General features: G+C 40.7%; 1 protein-coding gene across 9 annotated transcripts in view; it reads left to right on the forward strand.

Annotated features, from left to right (window-relative positions):
* Positions 1-25,285, forward strand: part of NEO1 (neogenin 1) — a 221,664-nt gene that overhangs the window by 64,098 nt on the left and 132,281 nt on the right. For all 9 annotated transcript variants that reach the window (XM_069797777.1, XM_069797781.1, XM_069797782.1 and 6 more), the window contains exon 2: positions 9,606-9,923. In XM_069797777.1, coding sequence (XP_069653878.1) covers positions 9,606-9,923 — 318 coding nt within the window. The remainder of the gene's footprint in view (positions 1-9,605; positions 9,924-25,285) is intronic.

Genomic DNA, 25,285 nt, shown 5'->3' on the forward strand with positions numbered 1-25,285 from the left:
GTGGGGCACGAAGGGTTGAGATAACGACAGATCTGGCCAGAGCGTGTTGAAACAAATTTGTCATACGCATTTCTTCTACTAGATAAATAGATGTTAGTCACAATGTTGATTCAGCTGTTTACATGGTGGCGTTTTGTAAGTTCTTATATGCTTTATGTATTGCCTGTAGTTGCGTATCTCATCTCTGGGAGAGCGATTGGGATTATCATTTTGCTGTACTGGGCAATGTCGACTTGTGAAATGATTACATCACTGGTCATGAGGTTAAGCTGTTATCTGTATGAGGCAGTGATATCATTTCCAGACTTTGGGCACCTTCTGTCGGATTTTATTGGTAATTACACCCAACCCATGGGGAAGTCAGGGGGGGATACTTCCCCCCATCCGTTCCCCTCCCTTTTCTCTTTCCAACTAATTACAACAGTTTTCGAGAATTTTGAATATCCTTGGGATGCGCAAGCCTGTGTGCTGTTAGTGCTATGCCTCCTGACTATGTTTCAGGTCTTGTCTAGGGCTACAAAGAGGCTCTTTAAGAGTACCACCCAGAGATCTGTCCCAAAGCTGGATATTCATGGGTGGCACGGCGTGTGGGAGGATGTGGGCAGGTATCTAGAGAACTTCTCACCTCCAGTGACTTGGAAGTTCACTCCCGAACAACTGCAGAACCCTCATGAAGTGATAGAATTTTTGAAAGGAAAATGCTGTGGCTATCCCAGAGACACACAACTCACTACACTGTGCTGGGCCCTGGCCGGTATCTACCAAACCCTGCTTGATACTATGCAGCACCCCCAGGGGGAAAAGGGGGAAAAGATGGAAAACAAGACAACATGCACCGTGGCTGCCCCAACCCCGACAACATGCACCGTGGCTGCCCCAACCCCGACAACATGCACCGTGGCCGCCCCTACCACGACAACAGGTACCATGGCTGCCCCTACCCCGGTGACAGATACTGCCACTAAACCAGAGAACCAACCTGTGCCAGTATCAGTTGCCCCTGTACAGAAAAAGAAACACACAAAGAAATCAGTTCGCTCAGTGAGAGATGAAGATGAACCAGGGTCATCGCGAGAACAGGAGGAAGAGGCAGAACCTGAAATAATTACCCGATCTCTATCCCTGAGTGAGTTGCGTGACATGCGAAAAGATTTTAGCCGCCACCCAGGTGAGCACATTGTTACCTGGCTGCTCCGATGCTGGGATAATGGGGCTAGTAGTGTGGAATTAGAGGGTAAGGAAGCCAAGCAGTTGGGATCTCTGTCTAGAGAAGGGGGTATCGACAAGGCGATTGGGAGAAAAACACAAGTCCTCAGCCTCTGGAGGCGACTTCTGTTAGGTGTAAAGGAAAGATACCCTTTCAGGGATGAAGTTACATGTCACCAAGGCAAGTGGACCACCATGGAGAGAGGTATCCAGTACCTGAGGGAATTAGCCGTGCTGGAGGTGATTTATAATGATCCAGAAAATGCGCAGTCACCCACAGATCCAGATGAAGTCCAATGCACACAACCGATGTGGCGGAAGTTTCTACGAAGTGCACCACCAACCTATGCCAACTCATTGGCAGTAATGTCCTGGAAAGAAGGCTATGGACAAACGGTGGATGAATTGGCTGTCCAACTCCGGCAATATGAAGGAAGTCTCTCTTCCTCCCTACGGGCCTGTGTCTCAGCTGTAGAGGAATTGTCCCGAGAGTTCCAGCAATTCAAAGTAGATATGTCCTCCTCCTCACCTGTACAGGCCCGCATTGCAGTTATTGGGAGTAAGCGTTCCTCTGCCCAAGAGAGAGGAGAGAGAAAGTACACACGACGGGCTAACCTGTGGTTTTACCTGCGTGACCATGGAGAGGACATGAGGAAGTGGGATGGAAAACCTACCTCAGTCTTGGATTCACGGGTACGGGAGTTGCGAGAAAAAGCAACCAGAGAAGAAGATTCTTCTTGGAAAACTGCTGCTCCAGTTTCCCGTGAGCAGTCCCCCGGGCGCAGTAGATGGGCCGATCTCATTTCTGATCCTCTTGAAGGGACTTCTGATTCACATGTGCAAAAAGTGGGTAACAGATATTCTAACCAGGATTAGAGGGGCCCTGCCTCCAGCCAGGTGGAGGAGAGGGACAACCGAGTCTACTGGACAGTGTGGATTCGATGGCCTGGCACGTCAGACCCACAGGAATATAAGGCTCTAGTAGACACTGGTGCACAATGTACCCTAATGCCATCAAGTTATAAAGGGGCAGAACCCATCTGTATCTCTGGTGTGACAGGGGGATCCCAAGAGCTAACCGTATTGGAAGCCGAAATGAGTCTAACCGGGAATGAGTGGCATAAACACCCCATTGCAACTGGCCCAGAGGCCCCGTGCATCCTTGGTATAGATTATCTCAGAAGGGGGTATTTCAAGGACCCAAAAGGGTACCGTTGGGCCTTTGGTATAGCTGCATTGGAGACGGAGGAGATTGAACAGCTGTCTACCCTGCCTGGTCTCTCCCAGGACCCTTCGGTTGTGGGGTTGCTGAAGGTTGAAGAACAACAGGTGCCAATTGCTACCACGACGGTGCACCGGCGGCAATATCGCACCAACCGAGACTCCCTGATCCCCATCCATAAGCTGATTTGCCAACTGGAGAGCCAAGGAGTGATCAGCAAGACTCACTCACCCTTTAATAGTCCCATATGGCCCGTGCGGAAATCTAATGGGGATTGGAGACTAACAGTAGATTATCGTGGGCTGAATGAAGTCACGCCACCGCTGAGCGCTGCTGTGCCAGATATGTTAGAGCTTCAATATGAACTGGAATCAAAGACAGCTAAGTGGTATGCCACAATTGACATTGCTAATGCATTTTTCTCCATCCCTTTGGCAGCGGAGTGCAGGCCACAGTTTGCTTTCACTTGGAGGGGTGTCCAGTACACCTGGAATCGACTGCCCCAGGGGTGGAAACACAGCCCCACTATTTGCCATGGACTGATCCAGACTGCACTAGAAAAAGGTGAAGCTCCAGAGCACCTGCAATATATTGATGACATCATCATATGGGGCAGCACGGCAGAAGAAGTTTTTGAGAAAGGGAAGAAAATAATCCAAATCCTTTTGAAGGCTGGCTTTGCCATAAAAGAAAGTAAGGTCAAGGGACCTGCGCAGGAAATCCAGTTCTTAGGAGTAAAATGGCAAGACGGGCGTCGTCAGATCCCTGCGGACGTGATCAACAAAATAGCAGCTATGTCCTCACCGACTAATAAAAAGGAAACACAGGCTTTCTTAGGTGTTGTGGGCTTTTGGAGAATGCATATTCCAAATTACAGTCAAATTGTAAGTCCTCTCTACCAAGTTACCCGGAAGAAGAACGATTTTAAATGGGGGCCTGAGCAACGACAAGCCTTTGAACAAATTAAGCGGGAGATTGTTCATGCAGTAGCTCTTGGGCCAGTCCGGACAGGACCAGATGTTAAAAATGTGCTCTACACTGCAGCTGGGGAGAATGGCCCTACCTGGAGCCTTTGGCAGAAAGCACCTGGAGAGACCCGAGGCCGACCCCTGGGGTTTTGGAGTCGGGGATATCGAGGATCCGAGGCTCGCTATACTCCAACTGAAAAAGAGATATTGGCAGCATATGAAGGAGTTCGAGCCGCTTCAGAAGTGGTTGGTACTGAAACACAGCTCTTCTTAGCACCCCGACTGCCAGTGCTGGGCTGGATGTTCAAAGGGAAAGTTTCCTCTACACATCACGCGACTGATGCCACGTGGAGTAAGTGGATTGCACTGATCACACAACGGGCTCGCATAGGAAACCCCAGTCGCCCAGGAATTTTAGAAGTGATCACGGACTGGCCAGAAGACAAAGACTTTGGAATGTTGCCAGAGGAGGAGGTGACACGGGCTGAAGAGGCCCCGCTGTATAATAAACTGCCAGAAAATGAGAGGCAATATGCCCTGTTCACTGATGGGTCCTGTCGCATCGTGGGAAAACATCGGAGGTGGAAGGCTGCTGTATGGAGTCCTACACGACTAGTTGCAGAAACTGCTGAAGGAGAAGGTGAATCGAGTCAGTTTGCGGAGGTGAAAGCCATCCAGCTAGCATTAGATATTGCTGAAAGAGAAAAGTGGCCAGTGCTCTATCTCTATACTGACTCATGGATGGTGGCAAATGCCCTATGGGGGTGGCTACAGCAATGGAAGAAGGGCAACTGGCAACGCAGAGGTAAACCCATTTGGGCTGCCGCACTGTGGCAAGATATCGCTGTTCGGATAGAGAAGCTAGTGGTAAAAGTACGTCATGTAGATGCTCATGTACCCAAGAGTCGGGCCACTGAAGAACATCAAAACAATCAGCAGGCAGATCAGGCCGCCAAGATTGAAGTGTCTCAGGTGGACCTGGACTGGCAACGTAGGGGTGAGCTATTTATGGCTCGGTGGGCCCACGATACCTCAGGCCATCAGGGGAGAGATGCAACATATAGATGGGCTCGAGATCGAGGGGTGGACTTGACCATGGACACTATCGCACAGGTCATCCACGAATGTGAAACATGTGCCGCAATTAAGCAAGCCAAGCGGCAAAAACCCCTGTCGCATGGGGGGCGATGGCTGAAATATAAACAGTGGGAGGCCTGGCAGATTGACTATATCACACTCCCACGAACACGCCAAGGCAAGTGCCATGTGCTTACAATGGTGGAAGCAACCACTGGATGGCTGGAAACATACCCTGTGTCCCATGCCACTGCCCAGAACACTATTCTGGGCCTTGAAGAGAAAATTTTATGGCAACACGGCACCCCAGAAAGAATCGAGTCGGACAACGGGACTCACTTCCGAAACAACCTCGTAGATACCTGGGCCAAAGAACACGGCATTGAGTGGGTATATCACATCCCTTATCACGCACCGGCCTCCGGAAAAATTGAACGATACAACGGACTGCTGAAAACTACATTGAGAGCGATGGGGGGTGGGACTTTCAAACATTGGGATACACATTTAACAAAAGCCACCTGGTTAGTTAATACTAGAGGATCCGCCAATCGGGCTGGCCCCGCCCAACCAAGACTTCCACATACTGTAGAAGGCGATAAAGTCCCTGTAGTGCGCATGAGGAGTATGTTAGGAAAGACAGTCTGGGTTAGTCCTCCCTCAAGCAGAGGCAAACCCATTCAAGGGGTTGTTTTTGCTCAGGGACCTGGGTACACCTGGTGGGTGATGCAGAAGGATGGGGAAGTTCGATGTGTACCTCAGGGAGATTTGATTTTGGGAGAGAATAGCCAGTGAATTGGGCTGTATGATACCTAACTGCTAAATACCCTGCCAATGCATGTCATTGTATCTATAGTGTCTATATGCCATATCAAGGGTATTACTGTAAGAATTACCCAAATGACTGCGGGATGGACTTTGAAACTAAGCCAAGTACAACAGCGACAGAACTTGAACTGACACCCAGCAATTTCCTCAAGATCAACATCCTCGACCTGCAGAACAAGGGCGTGAGTTGCACCAAATGTACTAGCCACAAGTTCCAGAGGCAGCATACAACAACCCACCATCTCACACCATCTCTCTTATCCTGAAGAACTGTTACAACAGATGGAGCCCCAAAGTCATGGACTAAATAAAATCAATGGACACATTAGAGGAATAGCCCATACGCTAAAGGAATACCATTCGCGTGTGTGTGTGTGTGCGGGGGGACGACGGGGACGGACGCAAGTCCATATACTTATATATATAAGACAAGGAAGTGGTAGTGGTCGATTGGAAAATGTAAGATCTGGGCATGATGTAGATGGTATAGAATAAGGGGTGGATAATGTCCTGGGTTCAGCTGGGATAGAGTTAATTTTTACAGGAACCTGGGAGGTGGGGGGCATAGCCGGGGCAGCTGACCTGAACTGGCCAAGGAGCTATTCCATACCATGTGACATCATGCTCAGTATATAAAGGGGGAGCGGGCCGGGGGGTGGGCTCTTCTTTTCGGTGGGGGAAGTGGCAGAGCGTCGGGTCCCGGGTGGTGAGCAGTTGCACTGTGCATCACTCTTTTTGTATACTTTTTCATTAGTACCGTTGTTGTTGTTGCAATTTCTTTGTGTTGTTCCAGTAAACTGCCTTTATCTCAACCCTCGAGGTTCCAGGTTTGGTTTTTTTTTTCTCTCCTCCGTCTTCCCCCCATCCCACCGGAGGGGGGCGGGAGGAGTGAGCGAGCGGCCGCGTGGTCCTTTGTTACCGGCTGGGCTGAAACCACGACACCAGTCTTCCTGAAAGTCTCGAATCCCTTCTGTGCTGCTGTTTCTTCTTGACATGCTCTCTTGACATCCTCTGCTCTATACTCTGCAACGCTATTTCCTTGGGCACCTTGTTGCTTCCAGGATAAGAACAATCTTATCCCATCAATGGATTTGATCTGCTGCAATCTGCATCAAAGCTAGACAAGGCAAACAAGGAGCCAGCCTCCCCTTTCCAAGGGTTTGCTAGCTTTTCTTTGAAAAGCCAGGGAAGAAGGGCAGAGAAAAACAAAATTCAAGAGTGTTTGTATTTTGTTCTGGTAGGTGTCTGGATCTGTATTGGAAAAACTTACAGAAGCTTGTAAATGAGGGGGGAAAAGGTTGATAGCTTGGGTAGAATGCTTTCTCTTGCAAAACCCAGGGACAATAAAGCTGAATCTTTTAATTTTAAAAAAGACCTTTAGGTTTCTGGAGCAATGGAAGAGATTATACTGATAAACAGGTTAAAGTATTTTCATGCTGCTCATGACTCTTGTTTGTTTTCTGCCATTTGGTATATTAGAGCTGAAACTTGGTACTCGGCACACAAAGAATCAAGTACATCTGCACATAAGTGTGATTATACAAACCAAAGTAACATAAGCAGCACATAGAAATTTTGTGATTTGTTTTGGGTTTTTTATGTTGTGTATATTTGGGGTTTTTTTCGGTCTTTTTCTTACCCTTAGGAAAGACGTAATGTCAAGGATTTGGATACCAACATAACAGGTCTCCAGTCTGAGACTGTTGCTGTCACTAGGGAAACTTCAGTCTTTCTGTACTTTTTTTCCTTATTTCCTCTTTGAATTCTTGAAGGTAGAAGAATATTTGAATGATATAACCTACAAAAGCGTAATTTATCTGTTGTTTCTCTTGCACCACTCCAGTCTTATCTTCAGGTTTCTGTGAATTCTGAGTAGCAAAGACAATAGGCTTTGTGCAGGAAGGCTGGAGTCCCTCTCCAGGGGGAAGCTGAAGTCTCTTTGGAGATGAGAGACTTGCTGTGCAATTCAGTGATAGAGGGAATCATATCAATTTGTTAATTAAGGCTATTTTAGAAGGTAAATCCGATTAAAAAAAAACCACCCCAAACCAAAAACAAAACCACAACCAAGCAATTGAAGAAGCTAAAATGCTTACAGGACAGACTTGCTTTACAAGTAAAGGTCTCTTTCATATTTGTACTTTTTCTAAAAACACAGGCTTCATAATTATTCTGTGACTTAATGAAACAAATCTGGTTATTGAATGCACAGCCTTCTTCAAGGTGGTCTTAACATACTTCAGCATTTAATTAGCAACCTTACTGTGGAAGATTAAATAGTTTTGAGATGAGTATTTTTATGACCCTTTCCGAAGGTTTTCATGTGTGTGGCGAAGCTTCATTTTGTATTTGCCAATGCATTTTAACCCTTTTCTAACAATGCCTCTCACAAGTGGTACAGGTTGCCTTTGCATTCTTAGGAGAAGTGCTTAAACGGAAAAACACCTTCTTACTGTATCATGTATTGCTTACTGCCAGATCAAGTAAACTGGTTCATGGGTATGTTTGCTACGCCAGTGTCAGATAAAAATAATGTAGTATTGACCTGGGCAGTACAATGGAGAAGAGGTCTGTCTTCACCGCTTTATTTATTGTCTGAATGTTCATCTTAAAGACTACATGTAACTGGGAGGCAATGCTCACTCCCCCCAAGTTCAAGACTGCTGTTAAGAACTATATACAGGCTTTAAAGACCAACTTCCCCCCCCCCCCATGTTGGCTTTGAAGTACATGCTAACAGATAGCTTAATGATGGAAACCACTTGCACTGTTTTGGGTTGGTTATTTTTCTCGGAAGAACTACACCCCCCCCCCCCCCAAAAAAAAAAAAAAAAAGCAATACCAGTGACTTCTCCTTTCTGGTCTCTCTAAACAGCCTATTGTCCTGTAGATGGCCAGTAAAAAAAACCCTGTTAGCAAAACTGTAAGGCTTTTTAGTTGAAGCTACTGTTTTTGTTTCCTCAGTGGTTGTGTACTGCTGTGTAAAGGGAAATTGAACTCCTTTGCCATAGCTGTTAAAGAACATTCTCATATGGTATGCTTTGAGCATGTGACTTCAAAAAGTTATTTTAAAAATTTTTAGACAAGGGTGGTCCGAGTCTGCCACTTCATGCTGAGAGTACATTAGTAGACACAGTGCTTGCAAAATATGCTTTATTCATTAGGATTGTCATTTAGCTGTTGCATCTATGGCAAATAGTTATTTTCTAGGCCTTGCAAAAAGTCTTTGTAAGTTTGGCTGTGTGTTTGTTTTCAGCTGGCATTTTTAAGTGTTTCCTTTTGTGGCTTGCTTTCTTTATATGAAGATAGGAGGAATCCTTGCAGCTCTGGGTTGAAGTGACTCGCTTCAAAAGCCCTGTTAACCTTTTAGTCTGGTGCTTTCATTTTTGGTTTGCTGGTAGACAGATAGTAGTATTTCAATTTATATCGCTGTGATGTTTTGTACATGTATCCCACTCCCTGTCCCCAAGTGGAGGAAAGGTGGAATTTGTCAGAGTGTAGGTGGGGAGCCTGGATGTTATTTCTAAGGTTGGCTTTAAAAACAAAGACCCTGTTTTCTCTCAACCCAACCGTATGCTGATTTGGAAAACTGTTCTTCCCTGAAATAATTTTTCTTCTTTCTGTTTTCTATTGATAATTAAGTTAAGACAAGTCAAAGTGATATTGATACACAATATTTCTGCTTGACCAAGTACACCAGAAGTACAGTACTTAAAATTCACTTCTTAATGCAAAGTAGATGTTAATTATAGAACTCTTTTGGGAATACTTAAAATGGAAAAGTAATCACATTGCAAGATGTGTTAAGCTCAGAATTGGAGACTCTCTTTCTCTTGAGGGCTGAGTTATTCTTAATGTTTCTTAATCTTTATTATACAAAACAAATTACCACAGTGTTGTGGTGTGACACCCATACCACAAAAGGCCAAGCACCTTAAGAGTACGTATTGTTTGTTATAGATGTGGTACCCAAGCACATATATTTGCATAAGTTTTGATGAGGCAGACTTCTGCCTGCAATGGGTTGCTCTGGACTATGAACCATATTGATTCCCATATGAGCAGACAAATATGTTTTAGGGATGAAAACCTCTTTGAATTTAAGAGTCCATTGGTGTAAATAGTCAAAGCAAAAATGCTGTCACATAGACCAAGCTATTTCTAATATGTTCAGGGAGACAATACTGCGAGTAGCGATAGCTCTTATGCACATTATGATATTTAGAAATGAGGATGCATTTTTTGTTTTAAAAATGTAGAAGGCTAACCCAAAAATTGTGTGGTGTGTGATTTGTGTTTTACAGGATCCCTTGTGAGAACCTTCACTCCTTTTTACTTTCTGGTGGAGCCAATGGATGTTCTGTCAGTTCGTGGAGCTTCTGTTATAATGAACTGTTCAGCTTATTGTGAAACTTCTCCAAAAATTGAATGGAAAAAAGATGGGACTTTTCTAAACTTGGTGTCAGATGACCGTCGTCAGTTGCTACCAGATGGATCTTTATTAATAAACAGTGTGGTGCATTCCAAGCATAATAAACCTGATGAAGGATATTATCAATGTGTGGCAACTGTGGAAAGCTTGGGGACCATTGTCAGCAGAACAGCAAAGCTCGCGGTAGCAGGTAAGTCTCTTTTTGTTGTCAAGTATAACTAACACCATGATAAAGTAGGTGCATGCTTTGCCCTTGCAAAAGAAGGAAGGTGCTTTCCAAGAACAGAAAAGATAGTTTCATCAGTTACCAGTGAAACTGGGACTGTATCTCTCATTTTACTAGCTGAAAGTTGTCATATATTCTATTCATCTAAGCGGCTTCATGTGTGGGTGTTTCTCAGGAAATGCTGAAGATCAGGAAAACTGGAATGAATGGATTAAAAAAACCCTGTCAGGTGCATGTAGTCACAATGAAGATTTACCACAGCTTAGAAGGGGAAAAAAAGAGCAGGGTTCTACTTCCTTTATGTATAAATACACTTAAAAATAACTTTCTCTGCCTGCTTATATGTTGAGATTTATCTGCCCTCTGTCATGAAACATTTGAGAACCTCCTAAAAGCTAGCAATGTGTACGGTCCCTAAAGAACTGGAAGACTGGCAGAGAAAGCAGGAGTGCTGGGGTTTTGTATTTTTCTGTTTCTTGAGTATCAGGTATGAACAAGGAGGTTTGAAAAGTAACAACCAACCAAATGCTTAAAACTTTCCTGACATATGTAAGAAACCCAAGTCATAATCTCACCTTTGGTGTTTTGAGTAACCTTTAGACATGACTTGGTAACAGCTTTTGTTTAGGGGGTAGAAAGCAGTAAGTGAGTGAAGTTTGCTTATAAAAAAATAAAGAATATGACTGGGGAAAGCGATCTATTTTCAGAATGTCATTTGCTTGTATCTCAGGGCTTGGGAGTGTCAGACTGTGTGTGTTGTAAACAGTATAACTGGAAGAGACTTATAATTACTTAGTAAGAGTGAGACTTCAAAAACCAACCAGAAAAAAAAAAAGATAAACTAAGGCAACGTAACTAGGAAAAAAGCCCATGAAGCAATTTTCTTTTGTTTCTCTAATGATGTTTGCCAGCCTTTTTCAAACAATTTTTTTTCCTTTGCTTAATAAATGTCTCGAGGTAATGAATTCTTCCTGACTAGTGCTACAGCATCTCCCAGAGCTGCTGCTTACTGTCATTTATATTCTGATGTTGTTGCGATTAAGTTAGCTTGTAGCATTGTTGTGAAACATCAGAAATGTCAGAAATAAAAAAATGGGGGTTTTATACCTTAAAGGAGTAACTTTTAGAGTCTCTGAATGAGAAATGCATTTCTAAGTTTCTTGGCAATGAGGACAATAAAAGCAGTTCTCACACACTTCTCAGGCAATTACCACCTTCTTACATTGCTGCTGTTGTGATTAATTTTGCTGCTTTCCACATGAGATCATTCAGTGTCTTGCTTCTGTTATCATTCTGGTCTATATGATCATTAGGTAAGGTTAATGGGGTTAAAAATGAAGGTAATCCAAAATGTCTTCAAAATTTCCAGTTCAATTTTCCCCCGTATTAGTGGAGAAGATACTAGTTTAATTGATAGTTTTTAAATGATGGGATTTTAAAGAGCCTTTTAGTTTAAAAAAAAAAACCCAAACAACAAAAACTCAAAACAAAACCAACAAAAAAACCGCACAAAACAAAATCTAACCCAACGCAGTTCTGGTGAGTTTTGTTTTCAAAAAATCTTTGCTAGAAAACTGAACAAGTATAGTCTAACTGGAGCCAATACGAATGTTTGCCACACAAATAGTTGCCCCTTTGTCTCATGTTGGCCTAACAGCTGTATTAGATTTTTGATCAATTCCATACAATAAAAATTGTGGATTTTTTTTTGTTGTTGTTCAGAACTAGAGGTAAATGGTCTTGACGCATGGTCTGCATTGCCTTATGCCATCCTGTTAAGTTAGAAACCTGCACAAGAGCATCCTCTGGCTGCAGTGTGCATAAGTTGTTCTGCTGCTCCAAAAGATTTGTCAAATGTAGAGGTGTGAAAACCTATTTACTAACTCAGTTAAGTGCCAAGAGCTGTGCAAGACTGCACAGTTTAATCCTTCAGTTGGGGGGGAAGGGTAGCTTTAGTTGCTGAAGGCTTTGGAATAAGAGATAGAATATTTAAATTCTGGTTTAACTATATTGCTTTTCTTGACCTCATTTGAATCCCTCAGTTTTATCGGTGGGTTTTAATATTTCTTCCCCCCCCCCGCCCTTTCTTTTAATTGGAAGCTTTCAGGCTGCGGTAAGTGTGGGGATGGTTAGCATAGTAAGATCTCTCCTCGGCCTCAAGATAACAGTGGGAGGTAGCTAATTCCCTTCTTAATTGAGCAGTGGTATGTTGAATTCATATGGTGTGTGTGAATGTTGTACTGCAATGCACCTGAGCTCTTTAAAAGAGAATATTATGAAGCATAGCTTGCAATTTTTAACTGCTTCTTATTTAATAAATAACTTAATTGCCTGAAAATGACAAATTCTGGTGAGTAACGTAGGCCAGGGCAATGAAAATCCAGTAAAAATGTGCCGTGTTCCACCATACATAGGAATGAATACAGGTTTTGAGTTTTTAGTCTTATAACTGCATTGTTTTCCCTAACAGCCGATGGATAACGCTGAGCAATCTACCTGTGGTGAGTCTTGCATAAAGGTCTAACAGGCTGATAAATTTTCATAAATTCCTCAAATTATTTAAAGAACTTTTTATATATTATAGTATGACGGATCTAAAATTTTTGAATGTCAGAAACTAAAGCTCTTTTATTGCCATGGGATGACAGATACTGATAATTCAAGGTGTTGCAAGGTGACAGAGGGACTTAGTCACCCGTTGTATGAAAAAATCAGACCAAAACACACACTCTCAATACCTGAGTGTGGACTGTTCAGACAGTGACTGAGTGTGTTATGTTACAGACCTACTTTCTTGGTTTCTTGCTTCAATTTATGTTTCTGACACAGTGCTATAAATGTGTCACGGCAGGGGAAAATTGATGATGGTGTGGATTGGCAAGTTTGTAGTGCATTTGACAGTGTGCTTTTAAAGAACCTTTTCCATATGTGATAATAGATGAGGAGCCTTTACTCTTCAGGTTTTTTGAGGTGTGAGAGTTAAGGTTTCTTACTGAGAAAGAAGTAAGAGACTCCTTACTGAGGAGTAACTGAGACTCCTATAGAAAACTCATGGTGAAGCTTCCAGTATTGTTTTGTGTTGAAAACACAAACGCTGAAACCTTGACAGACTTCCCGTTTTTCCGTTTACAACTAGTAATACTTGTGTGGGTTGGGGCACATCATGTACACACTTGGGAAGAAGATTTGGAGTTTAATTCTGAGTATGCTCTAGCACTTTGTGCTCTCGGCACGGTGTTCTCTGTAGTTCTCTGCTTTTCTGACCTGAATAAACCCTCCTCCTTCTGCTCATTAGTTCAGCTAATCATGTAGCTACCAGACTGCCAAAGCCTTTGGCTTCAGATCCTACTGCTGTGGTATGGCGGAGGGATTGTTGCAGCTTCATTAATAAAATTTGTCTTCACTGTTTTTCTTATCAGAACTTCATTTAAAACCTTCATAGTAATGTTTTTGTCTGTGAAATCAAGTATCTGAAGGCTAAATGTCAGAATGTGTTGACTTTGCAGTTACCTGTCCCTTTGTATATGGTACGGTCGTATCCATGTGATATGCAGTACATAATCACTTTCATTCCTTTTGCTGACTGGTCTCCCTCCATGTATAGAATCAAACTCAGGGGCCAGAAAACAGGATAGGGTTGTGTGGTGAAAGAAATGCTCCATGATCTTGCTCCCTCAGGTCTTGTACAGCTTGGAAGATACATAACCCCTTGGTCAGGGGATTGCAAAAAGTTAGGATGATTCCTTAGTGAGCAGGAGACTTAAGACTGGGGCGGAAAACTGCAAACTGTATTCTCTGACGTGCTGCGTAGCGTTGCACAGAACTTCTCAATAATGAGGATGTCAAGCCCTTGAGCTGTGCTTGACCAATGCGATTTACTTGATGTCGCTACATCGGATGTGGAGAATGAACTTCACTTGAGAAATTGTTCCAGTTTTTAGCTGACTAGATTGCCTTTTTAAGGTTTATTTGCATCTTGACTATAGCTTTGGGCTTCCAAATTGATGACTAGAAGAGCTGTCTATAGCAACTACTGTGGTATTTAATGTAATGTGGCTTGGAGGAATTAATTGAGTTATGAGCCAGGAGATGCTGATGTCTAATCCTGCTTCTGTTGCAGGCTCATTATATGGTCTCAAGAAGATCTCCATGCTTTGCTTTTTTCTCAATGGGATAATAAAGAATTTATCTTCAATAAATTTAGAGTATTACTTTTTATAATGTACCAAGATGTTGTAAATGAGTATGCTAAGAGAAAACCATGCAGAAATAAGTAATTCTGTATCCATTACAGTTTTGGGGTGATATGCAGTAGGTAAAGTTGCGGCCAAGAAATTATTATCCCGGACATTGCCTGAGCACAGTTTGTGGGAGAGAGGAGGACCTGGATGGATGTGTTCTTGCAATTAAAGCTAGATCTCTGCAAGGCATGTCATCAAAGAGATGTGTCATGGTTGTGAGAACTTAATTTCTGGAATGTTATAGTATTAGCTATTTAATATCAAATCACTTATGTATAAACAATGGTGAATAATTAAGAATTTTGCTCAAGCATTAATTTGGGTTGAAATTTTATCTCTGCTTTTTGCTGTAACTACTAAGAACTGCATAAAAGTTGTGTGGTTCTGGAATTGCATGTCTTTTGCAAGTTTTGCCTAACTTTGAAGGTTACAACTGAACAGCATTTTATTTCTTCCTGGACTGTGTGTGTGTCTGTGCCATCCCTAAAGGATAAGAGAGAAGCTTAGCTCAGTGGCTGAGCGGAACAAACTATGTGCATATATCAGCTCCTCGGAGATGCAGTTAGGTTGGAAATAACAGAACATTTTTTACTCAGCATTGCATATTTCCTTTAAGAGTGTGGGGGGGGAAATCTTGATCTGGTCTTCATGAATAAAGAACTTCTAGTACCTTGGAATTGGAAAAAAAACTAAGAGCGTAGATACTACAGTGGAGAGTACTTAAGAGCACTTGAGCAGTAAAAGTAAGTGACATGGGTGATAAAATTTCCTTGCAAAAATACATTTTCTGTAAAAAAAGCATCTGCATTTTTCATAAATTGGCTTAGATCAAAATGCGTTTCTTGTCAATGACAGTCAAATGGGAAAGGTGGTTTTAACAAAACTGCACTTTGTACAGTTTCTGTCAGCCGTTACTAAAAACATGAGAGTTTAGACATGTAAGATAATAAATGTTCTACCTTGTATGTCACTCTAAATTCTTACAGTCCACATTTGTCCAGTTAAAGTAGGAAAAAAAATCTCTGCGAGCCCTTGGACTGATCTACATTAGTACTTGGAGTGAAAGCAAAGGTCCAGATTCAGAACTATTATAAATATTTTCAGTGTAAGGTTAGGAAAAATGCATTCGTAGACTTTGTCATCTCTTTTTTTTTTTTCTTTTTTTTTTTCAGTAACTGCATAAATTTGTGAGATGGGAACCAAAGGTGATATGGAGCGCTTCACTTTTTGGGTGTGCAGCCTGGAAGGCTTTGCCTTTGAGAGACTGCTAGCATACCATCTATTTCCTTTCCTTCTTCCTTTCTGACAAAACCCAAACAAATGCCAAAGCAAAATGATGTTGATGTTTTACTCTGATCTTGAATGACTTCTATACCTCTCACATGGTGTTAACGAGAGTTAGGGTACAATTTTTCTCCCAGTTTGTTTGAATTTAATTCTTTTCAGGGGGTATGGCAGGGGAGGACTTGGAATTGCTTATGAATGAAGTAATTATTTTAAAATGAATCAGCAGAAATCTCATCAAACTAAATCTGTTGTTTCATACCTGAACTGAAAGCCTTAGAGAGATCAGCAGGGTATCAACATAGTAACTTCTCTAGACTTCAGAGCAGAGGAAGTGTTGCTTTTGATCCAGGATGTATTCTCTCTTGGGCAGCAATTGGTCTGTCTCCCTTATTTTTGTGGTGTGCATGCCAGGAATTGCTTCCTGTAATTCCTCGAGCCTGATTTCAGGTCCTTCTCTGTCCAGTGAATTTATCGTGCTTTTTAGAGCGCTGTGTTCGCTCCAGCAACTCATATGAAAGCAGTCTACCAAGTAATGATTTAGTGTCAGGCAGCTTCTTGCCACATCCACAGCAGATAGCTGTACAATTTGTCTGCAGCTGAATTGATTATTCTCATCCTGGGTGAAAGCCCACAGCAGGAGAATTTTAGACCTGCTTCTTTTTAAACTCGTCGTTGATATCTAATGATCAAGTTATAGCCTAGGTGAAGAGATTCTAATTTGCTAGTTGGATGATATTAAAACCACTGTTTCTATTTAAAAATGCAGGTTTTCTTAAGCTTTTCTGTTTAAAGTTTATTACACCTAATATCGAGTAAAATCAGAGCCTATTTTGACTAGTATTATCCCTGTCCCTAATTGCATGGGTCAGTGAGCTAGTTAAAGCTTATTTGTGCTCATTGGAGGGTAACAAATCCTCCTGTAGCTATAGGAGGGGGGGCACAAGTAGATCTGTAACACTCATGCCTGAACTTCCTGCTGTAGTAACAATTTCACGTTACTGTTCAGAAAAAAGCAAACTAGTATGTATTTTCTAGAATAGAATTAATGTGCAATGAGAGATCCCTTATTAAGCCCAGTCAGAAAATGGGGGGTGGGGGTGGGTGGGGAGGGATGATTATGGATCCTTTCTCAGATGGATAGATGTAGGAGGAAAAATCCAAATTGGTGAAACCTCAGATGTCCATTACCAGCTATCCCATTTACACGTAGTGGAAATCTCCCTTCTTGCTGTGATTATCTTGTTTAAGATGGTTGTGGTAGCTAATATTCTTGATTCTTAAACACACAGCACAGAAGTGTTTAAATCTTGCGGTCATTCATTAAGTTAAGATTTATCTTAATTAGGCATTATCTTAGGTGCAACATTCCATCTCATAAACCAAAAAGATTAGGTTTTATCAGTTTACCAGCTTGCAACTTAAATTGTTAAGTCTTGTAATTAGCAATGAAAGTATCCTTTGTGCATTTGGTTAATGGACAAAGTTGTCTTTATGTTCATGTACTTCAAAAAATAATATAAACTTACTGTAAGTCATAAAAATTAAAAGCTCTTTACAGTATACATTCAGATCTTGACCTTTGGTTTTGAAAATGCGGCAGGCAATATAGCCAATCTCTAGAGAAGCATGAATTCTGTAAAAGGGAGCTTCAGTGCCAAATTTCTGAAATCACTTGGGTTTATAGTAGATGATCTGTTGATGGGTGATTCTAGATGGTGATGCAAAAGTAGAAGGTGAGAGCATATTGATGATGCATCAACACCCCCAAACAAGAAAGTTGGATGAACTTTGTTTAGATTAGCTTTCTCATTTGTTAATATTTTCACTCAAATATGTATTTTTCCTTATTTGTTTTGCATGTCAGCATCAGCAATCCCTTTTGTAATTTTGTTTGACAAATTTTCGCATAGATTACTCACTAAATCCCAAACTGTCAGGCAAGTGATAGTTATATATGCAGCCTGTATTCTTAACTCACTGCATTTTCTAGTGTGGGATTCAACAAGACGTTTCAGCTTTAGTTAGTGTAAAAGTGAAGGGTCTCCACACTGGCATTGTTCAGATTTAACTCAACTGAATATTGCATTTTGAAAATGATAAGAGCTTGTACTATCACACCTATCCAAATGAAAGATGACACAAAAGCTGTAAGGGTAAGAAGTATCATGGCAGAAGTATGTGTTTGATAAATTCTTTATTTTTTTCATAATAGAAATTCAAGAGGAAGTTTAATGACACTGAAAAGGAAACAAAATGGAGGAAAATTATTTTTAATAAGGAAAATTTAAGTTAGGAAACTTGCTATGGTTGATTTCAGTGAGGTTAGTTCTTGGTAACATTCTTGAAAGCATATGATATGTCTCATCATTCACAAGTACACTAGAAATAAAAATGTTAAATTATTAAAAAACCCTGCAACTCCTCCTTACTTGCATATATAACCCCCTATTTGGGGGGGGGGGCATGGGGAAATGTCTCTAGATAATTTATAGGTTTCTGTAAAGGTGTTGCTCTTCCTTCTTTAATAGCTTCTAAAGTCAAATTCCTGAATTAGCTGCACCATCGCTCTGCTCTTTTGTGACTGTTCTCAAATTGAACACATTAAAAATAAAGCAAAGAAAGGCTTCATTATGGAGAGACCTTTAAAAAACTCTCTCGGATACGATGAGCTTAATTGCTAGCAACTGTCCATGATTCAAGGGTCAGTGGTGTGATAATCCACACCTTAGCTGTTTTTCTCCAGATCCCTTTGAGCGACCTACAGTTTTATTGAATAATTTGCTAGTTATACTCCTTTTAGTGTTTCTCCTCCTTTCTGCTATGTATCCTTATTGTCTCTAGACATCATCTTTTTCAGCTAGATGTTTGTATCTGTAGAAGTTCTTTCTTCTTTGTATTTATGTCTCCTGTTATGTCAGTCTTCAAGTACTCTATTTTTGAGGGGTTTCGTTGCTATTTATAGATTCTGAGTATTTCTCTGGGAAATTGTTTGGTTTATTTCCTATCTCTAAATGTCTGTTGTCAGGTACCAGCTGTCTTTGTCACTGTCTGTAGAGTTGCCTGTAAAAGTTTTTCTGATCTTTCCTTTCTTCCAGTTTCTTGATAAATTTATCATGACAGTCCTTTCTGTGCATTAATCTTCTTTGAATAGCTTGTTCACATGAGCTTTCGTAATTCATAGCCTCGCCTGGATCTAAAATTATTTAACCTGTCAAGCTCTTTTCTTTCACCAGAATACTCGGATCTTATTCTTCTTTTGTTATGGCTATTGATTTTGTTTTAGAAAGAGTAATTGTGAGCCTGTACTTTTTTTTTTAAGGCAGTGTATTGATCAAGACCTGAGGTTTCTTAAATGATGGGGCAATCTGCATACCTTATCTAAAGGTCTTCTCTTGAAATCCCAGAGTGCTTTCTTCATTGTCCTCACTATTAGAATGATCTTCAACAGTACCAGCTAAATTATTCCATAGTTTGCACACCCTCAGTTCATTTTTTGTGGTATTAGAAATGTCTACTTACCGTGTTTCTGAGTGTCTGTACAGATCAAATTCATTTTGGCTACTGCAGCTTTTCCTGCTGCCTTGAACTGCTGCTATTGATGCTGGAGCTTTTGTGTTCTTTGGCCCCTTAATTGCAAGTCCTGTCTCTGATTTTAATGGGGCTATTATTTCACCTACTCCATTAGCCAAATTATTTTTTCTGTATTCCTGTGCCGTTTTGTGCAGCACTTTCTGAGCCTGACCTTCTGCTGTGCCATGGACTGACATCCCCCACCTCACCTACCATTACCTTTCTTGTAGTTTATGGTTGTCATCAATGACCTCTGTATTTTTGAAGATCTTCCTTCAATCACCTTTCTTGTTCCCATTTTATTCCTGGAGTAATATATTGATCCTTTCTTGATATCACCAGACTAGAATTTGGATTTGTTTGTTTAGCCTTGGTCTATTCTCTAGTCTTGTTGTTCTTCAACATATTCAATATCTTAGCAAAGACCAGTTCTTAATTTCTGATCTCTCTTGTTTCCTCCAAAAGGTTTCTGATCTACTTCCATTAAGGAAGGCTGGATTAACTTCTTGCTTAGCATTTCTTCCTTCTACATTATTAGGTTTTTTAAAAAATATACTTGAATCTTACTACGTTAGGGTTTTCTGTAAGTGCTTCACTCCTAACTTGAGCAGCTATACACATCCAGTTATCTTCATTAAAAATTCTGCCAGGACACGTTCTGCAGTTGCAGAGCAACTGTCTTTCATTTTGAAGTTACCAGGCACCAGGCATTCATCCCGTCTCAGAGCCAGTCTTACTCATTCATGAAATTCCTCTACTGCTTCTCCTGGAGCTGGAGCTGGTCAGGCTGTGAGCCTGGATCATCACTATAGACTTGGGATGTCGGAGAACATAGCAAGCATACACTCAGCTGTTTAATTTTATTATTTTATTTTTCTTTCTGGTTAGGAGCCCATACCCCATTTGTTACAATATCAGGATGTATACATCATGTCTGCTCTTTATTTCTTGGTCTGAGTACTTCGTTATTCCTGCGACTTCTGTCAAAGGTAGCGTTTGGCAAAGTTGGCATCGTAAAGTTATTTCTAGATGTTTGACTTGGGACTGACAGCACAATACTGAGTAAGAGACAAGTCTAGTGGTTTCACCAGGATTATCTTGCTGACTTTTGTCTCATTTCTTTTCATCAAGCTTTTGCGAGAGAAGTTCACGTGGGATTATTGCGTCCTGGTTAAGGTGTAAAGAGTTGTTCCAGGCTAAGCAAGGTTTCTTAAGTCAGGATCTCTCTGTATATTTGTTTCTGTTGATGGACTGAGTTCAACAGGTACTCTGAGCTTTCTGTGGCCTGGTTCAAAATCAGAATTGATCTCTAATACAGTTCAGAATCAGAATTGATCTTTAATACTCTCTCAGATTTGATCACATCAATTTGTAAGTTTGGTTTTTTTTCTGACATCTACATGGCTGTGTTCTTACGCTGCTGTATTTCGGTTTGAGCTTTCAGGATATTAGGCTTTGCAAAGTCTACCACTGGTTTGTAAAGGACAACTCTATAAACACTTTTTGTTTAAAATAAATCCTAAGAGAAACGTTTTCGTCAGGTAAAACTTCAGAATATTCTGATGTGCTTTACTAGTCCAAACACCCTCTTAAATTTGTGCGTGTGTGGTTGCTTAGTTTTGTTTTTACTTTGTGGTTCTGTGGCAAAGCTCAGATCCAAGTTTGAGAGGGGATGATGGCAACCTCAAATTGGTGTAATCTAACCTGGTGCTCCAGGGCATGATCAATTTTCTTCTTTCCCTGTAAGAAGCTTGTTTTGACAGGTGTAATTCTGTTCTTCTTTGCACAGTATTTTGTGCAATATTTTGCTGTATCTCTCCATAGTTTTCTGTATAGCTTCCCCATAGCATAGTGTCATTGGATAATTGAGCTTGGAAGGGACTTCAGGAGATCTCACATTCAGTTGCCAGTTCAGAACAGCTCTGGGGTCATACCAGGTTACTCTGTGTGTGTAATTATATGCATATAGGTACTTATGTCAATGTGCTTGTTACTGATGTGTACAATGACATCCTTTCCCTTTCCCCGTTTCTTAATTCTGATCAAGGGATAGCTTTTTAAATCAGTATATGCCATGTTAATTATGTTACCAAGGCTGTGTTTAACAAAGTCAGGAGTCTGATGACGTACTGAAATTTCTCATTCGTGTTGTGTATTTCACATACTTCCTGCTTTAGTTTAGCCAACAAGGACATTTGGTAGGTTTTCTTCTCTTCATGTTATAATCCTTCTAAGAATACTCTTATCTCCCCTGACCAGTTGTCTCCTGCCCAGATTTTAGGCCAGGTTGCATTCTCTCCGGTCTAGCTTTCCTAAGCAAGGGGGGGGGGAATACATGATAGTTGGTGTTCCTTCATTGTAGAAGGGACTAGAAGCATCTGGCCTTATCTTAATTCAGGTGATGCTGGACTTATTTTCTCCATGAATGTTTTGTAATTCTGAAGCCTAATCTATTTGCTAGTGAGATTCATGAAATATGTCTTATTAACAAAATTGTATTTTAAAACATGTTTCACACTTCTGCCACTCAGACAAATGATGCTGAATAATGTTCAAGCAAAGGAGAAGAAAAAGATCTGTGATAATTTAATGAAGTGTCCACAGATGGCTGGACTTATTAATTTTTAACAGGGTTCGGGTGAGAAGCTGATGCACTAACAAAACATGCGGCATCTTTAAGATCCGCTGCTTCACTGAAGGATAACAGATGTTGTAGCTATTTTAACAATAGGGTATCATGTTTCTATACCCCTTTACCTACTTGCATTGCTAAAATCTTCACGCTTCCCAAGAGGCTATTTTAATGAAGTAGTAATAGACTTATGGATTTGTCATAAGTTCAAATTCGATTAGGGAAACAAGAATAGGGAAGAAAATTAAAGTGTCTTAAAATTATCAGCAGTTTGTGTAATCATTCACAGTCTCTATGTTTGAACAGAACAGTTTAATGCAGAAGGATTGTAAGGTGAAAGCTATAGCGTCGCAATGTCTGTAGGTGATACTACTAAAGTTAGTTTAGACTTGGGTAAGTTATGAGAAACTTGTGTAAGAGTAACATTGCGCAACAGAGGATTTTCACAGCTGGTATACAGGAGGTAGTAGGTTTGGAAAAACTGTCAGCTACTCCTGTGTTTAACTTTTTCCGTACTGCAATAGAAATAATCAGGGGAAAAAAACCAGGGAAAACATTTGCTGAGCACAAGATGCCACAAAAAAGGCCTGAAACCAGCTTTGGGAAGCAGTTAATTGCATAAACATGTAATATGTGTGTGTGTGTGTGTGTTCAGAGCTGTTTAATGCTTATACAAAGTATTATGTTAAATTCCAATCTGTGCAGTAGCAGTAGAGGATATTCAGGCACATGACAAAAACACTCACAAAGACTTGATCTGACAGGCTTGTGACCATGTAGTAAAGGTACACGACCCTGCAATAGGCAGGGAAAAAGTGAATTCCTGTGCAGCCTTGGGTTGCCCTAGAGATGAGGAAGTTATTCTCTTTTCTTATTTCTGTTGCCGTCTTGATTTGGCAAGATTGGTGCCAAAAGGTTAGTAGGATTCTAAAGAGGATTAAATGTGTGTATGGTAATGGCATCCATGTTAAATAAAATTGAGCATTACAGTGACTGCTGACAGTCAGTATTTAGAGCAGAAGGCAAGCATTTACTCTGAAGTTAGTTAGAACATTGTCATATGAGCAAGTTACTTAGTAATTGTTGATTATGGAAGGTTTTTTTCTTTCAGCCTCCTTGAAAATGATTGGCACTGGCCATGGTCGCAGAGAGACTGCTGAACTAGATTAGCATCTGGCTCAGTGCAATGAATTCCTCCTCTTCTGGAAAGTACAGGAGATGAAATACTGGCTCCATTGAAGGCAGCAGACTATAGCCAGAATTTTTACCATCTGTGTTTTCCAGGAGCATGGGAATTATTGCTCTTCTAGGCACATCTTTTTCAGAAATCGAGACAATGGGCTACAAATCTCAGTAACCCTTAGACTGGGAATGCCGGCTGAATGGAACAAATTTGCATTAAGTAGATTGTTCATTCACATTCCTGCCATTGCTCTGGTCTTTTGATGACGGGAAGAGAGAGACAAAAGAGAAGGAGAAAATAGGGACAGAGTTTATTCCCCCCCCACCCCCTCCCTTGCATTGTCCTAGGAGAAAACTTGAAGTTTGTGCTGCATCTAATTCCTATTGTATGCATGTGAGAATTGCACTGCTGCTTAGGTGTTATCCTACCAGTGTTTAGAGAACATTCCAAGTGGAAAATCAACCTTCCTAAATTGAGTTTATTAACCTGCATTCCTGCTAGGTCAGTAGTATTTTCCTTCAGTGGCCTAAAATCGATAGATAACGTATGTGTGCTGCCACAGGATGATTAATGTACATACAAACATGAAAAAATTGTCTTTAATATCAGAACCCCAAAGTATCACTTATCATTATGTTCATTTAGCAAAAGATGGGGTAATATCTTCAACTGAATGCCTTGCAACATGTGGGTGAAGAGTGGGTGCTGCTTGCTCATTAGAAATGTAACTAATTTTCATTAGATATTCTTGCTCAGTCTTGTTGATTGAAGTGATTGGGAAATACAAACCACTGAGAAGAAAGTATCAATGTTTTTAAAATTTAACTTAAAAAAAATAGTTTTAAATGTGTTTGTAGTTTAAATAGACTGAATTTGCTTATGTAGTAATGCATTCAAAAACAATTATAGAAAGTTAGGGAAATGCAGGCTTACAAGTTGATCAGTTGATATTTTGGAGAGGAAAAGAGAAGCTCTTTAATGGAAAGATTCTGGACTGGTAGGTGGAAGAGTATTTTCTAGTAGTATGTTGCTGCAGGAGCTATGCCAGCACTCTGGGACCTGTTACTGTATTTATAAACAGGTCTCAGAATTAATAGTAATTAAGGCTTATATTTAGAAATCCTTTTGTAATACATTATTATTGTTTTGTGGTTGTCTGTTGGCTAAAGCAAAAGGGTCCTCCTCCACAATGGAGGCTTTTAAGCAGTGCAAATTGCAAATAATCTTAGAATAAGAGAAAATTACTCTTCAGGACAAAATTATAGCCTAGGTTAAAATATACATTTTAAAAACACACAGGACTATGATCAAATAAAGGCTTTACTGGCATTTAAGATGACCTGGAAAATGAACTGTAATTTCATTGCTAGTGAGTAATGAAACCATCTTAAAGCTTATTTAACCTTAATGGAGCACCTGCACACAACAGAATATACAATGCCTGTCTTGTCCTAAAAGTGAATAGTACTAGTAAGGGATTTATTTTAAATTAAAGCATAGTTGAGATTATGTTAGAAATTGCAGGGCTTTAGTCCTCCTGTAATGTTCTCACGCTGTAAGTTGCCAATACAGTAACTGTACAAGTGGTAGTTGTACAGGGTAAAGAGATTGCAACAGCTGAGGTGAAAACTGAAGTCACAGTGCTCATCTGACAAAATGAGGAGGTCCAGGACTCCCTTCTAGACTGGTGAAAGAATTAGAATTAGGTCTGTTAATAAGGATTTCTAATGAATTGTCAATTCAGGGGCTAGTACATTCTTCCTGAAGAATAACTGCTGTAGAATCTGTGTCCAAAAAGGCAAGGGGTGATCATAGACCAACTAGTCTGATCCCAACACTGTGCCCTTTTAAAAGGGATTTTGAAGGTGAGGGTAATTAAGACAGAGGAAAATGGGAAGAAGGCTGAACTGTAACATGACTTTTGTCTGCTGTTTGCATCTGAGTTTCTTGATGAAGCAATTGATGTCTTAGAGCACTATAATATGATGGGCATGCTGCAATACAGCCTTTTGATACCCAGTCCCGTTAGAAATTATTAAAGGTCAAAATGATAGGAATTTAAATGAGAATATTGAGATTGATAAGAATCTGAGGTAATTATGAAAATTTAGTGGGTTATATTGAGAGGGAGATTCTCAGAATGGAAGGATGTCTCAGAGACTGGAGTTTAGAAAGATCATCTTTAACATCCTCATCAGTCATTTTGCTGTAAGAACAAAGTCTATACCTACAAAATTAGCAAGTGTGGCAAATTTAGGACACCTTGTTACTCTTGCTGTGGCCTGGATGGTGTTATAGGAAGAATTAAATAATGCTGTAGGCTGAATAATGGTGAAACTTATTAACACACTGTGCAAAGTCAAGCAGATACAGCAACATTCTTGGTATTGTACTAAATTCGCACAGAGGGACT

The sequence above is a fragment of the Haliaeetus albicilla genome, chromosome 12, assembly GCF_947461875.1.
Source record: "Haliaeetus albicilla chromosome 12, bHalAlb1.1, whole genome shotgun sequence".
NCBI lineage: Eukaryota > Metazoa > Chordata > Aves > Accipitriformes > Accipitridae > Haliaeetus > Haliaeetus albicilla.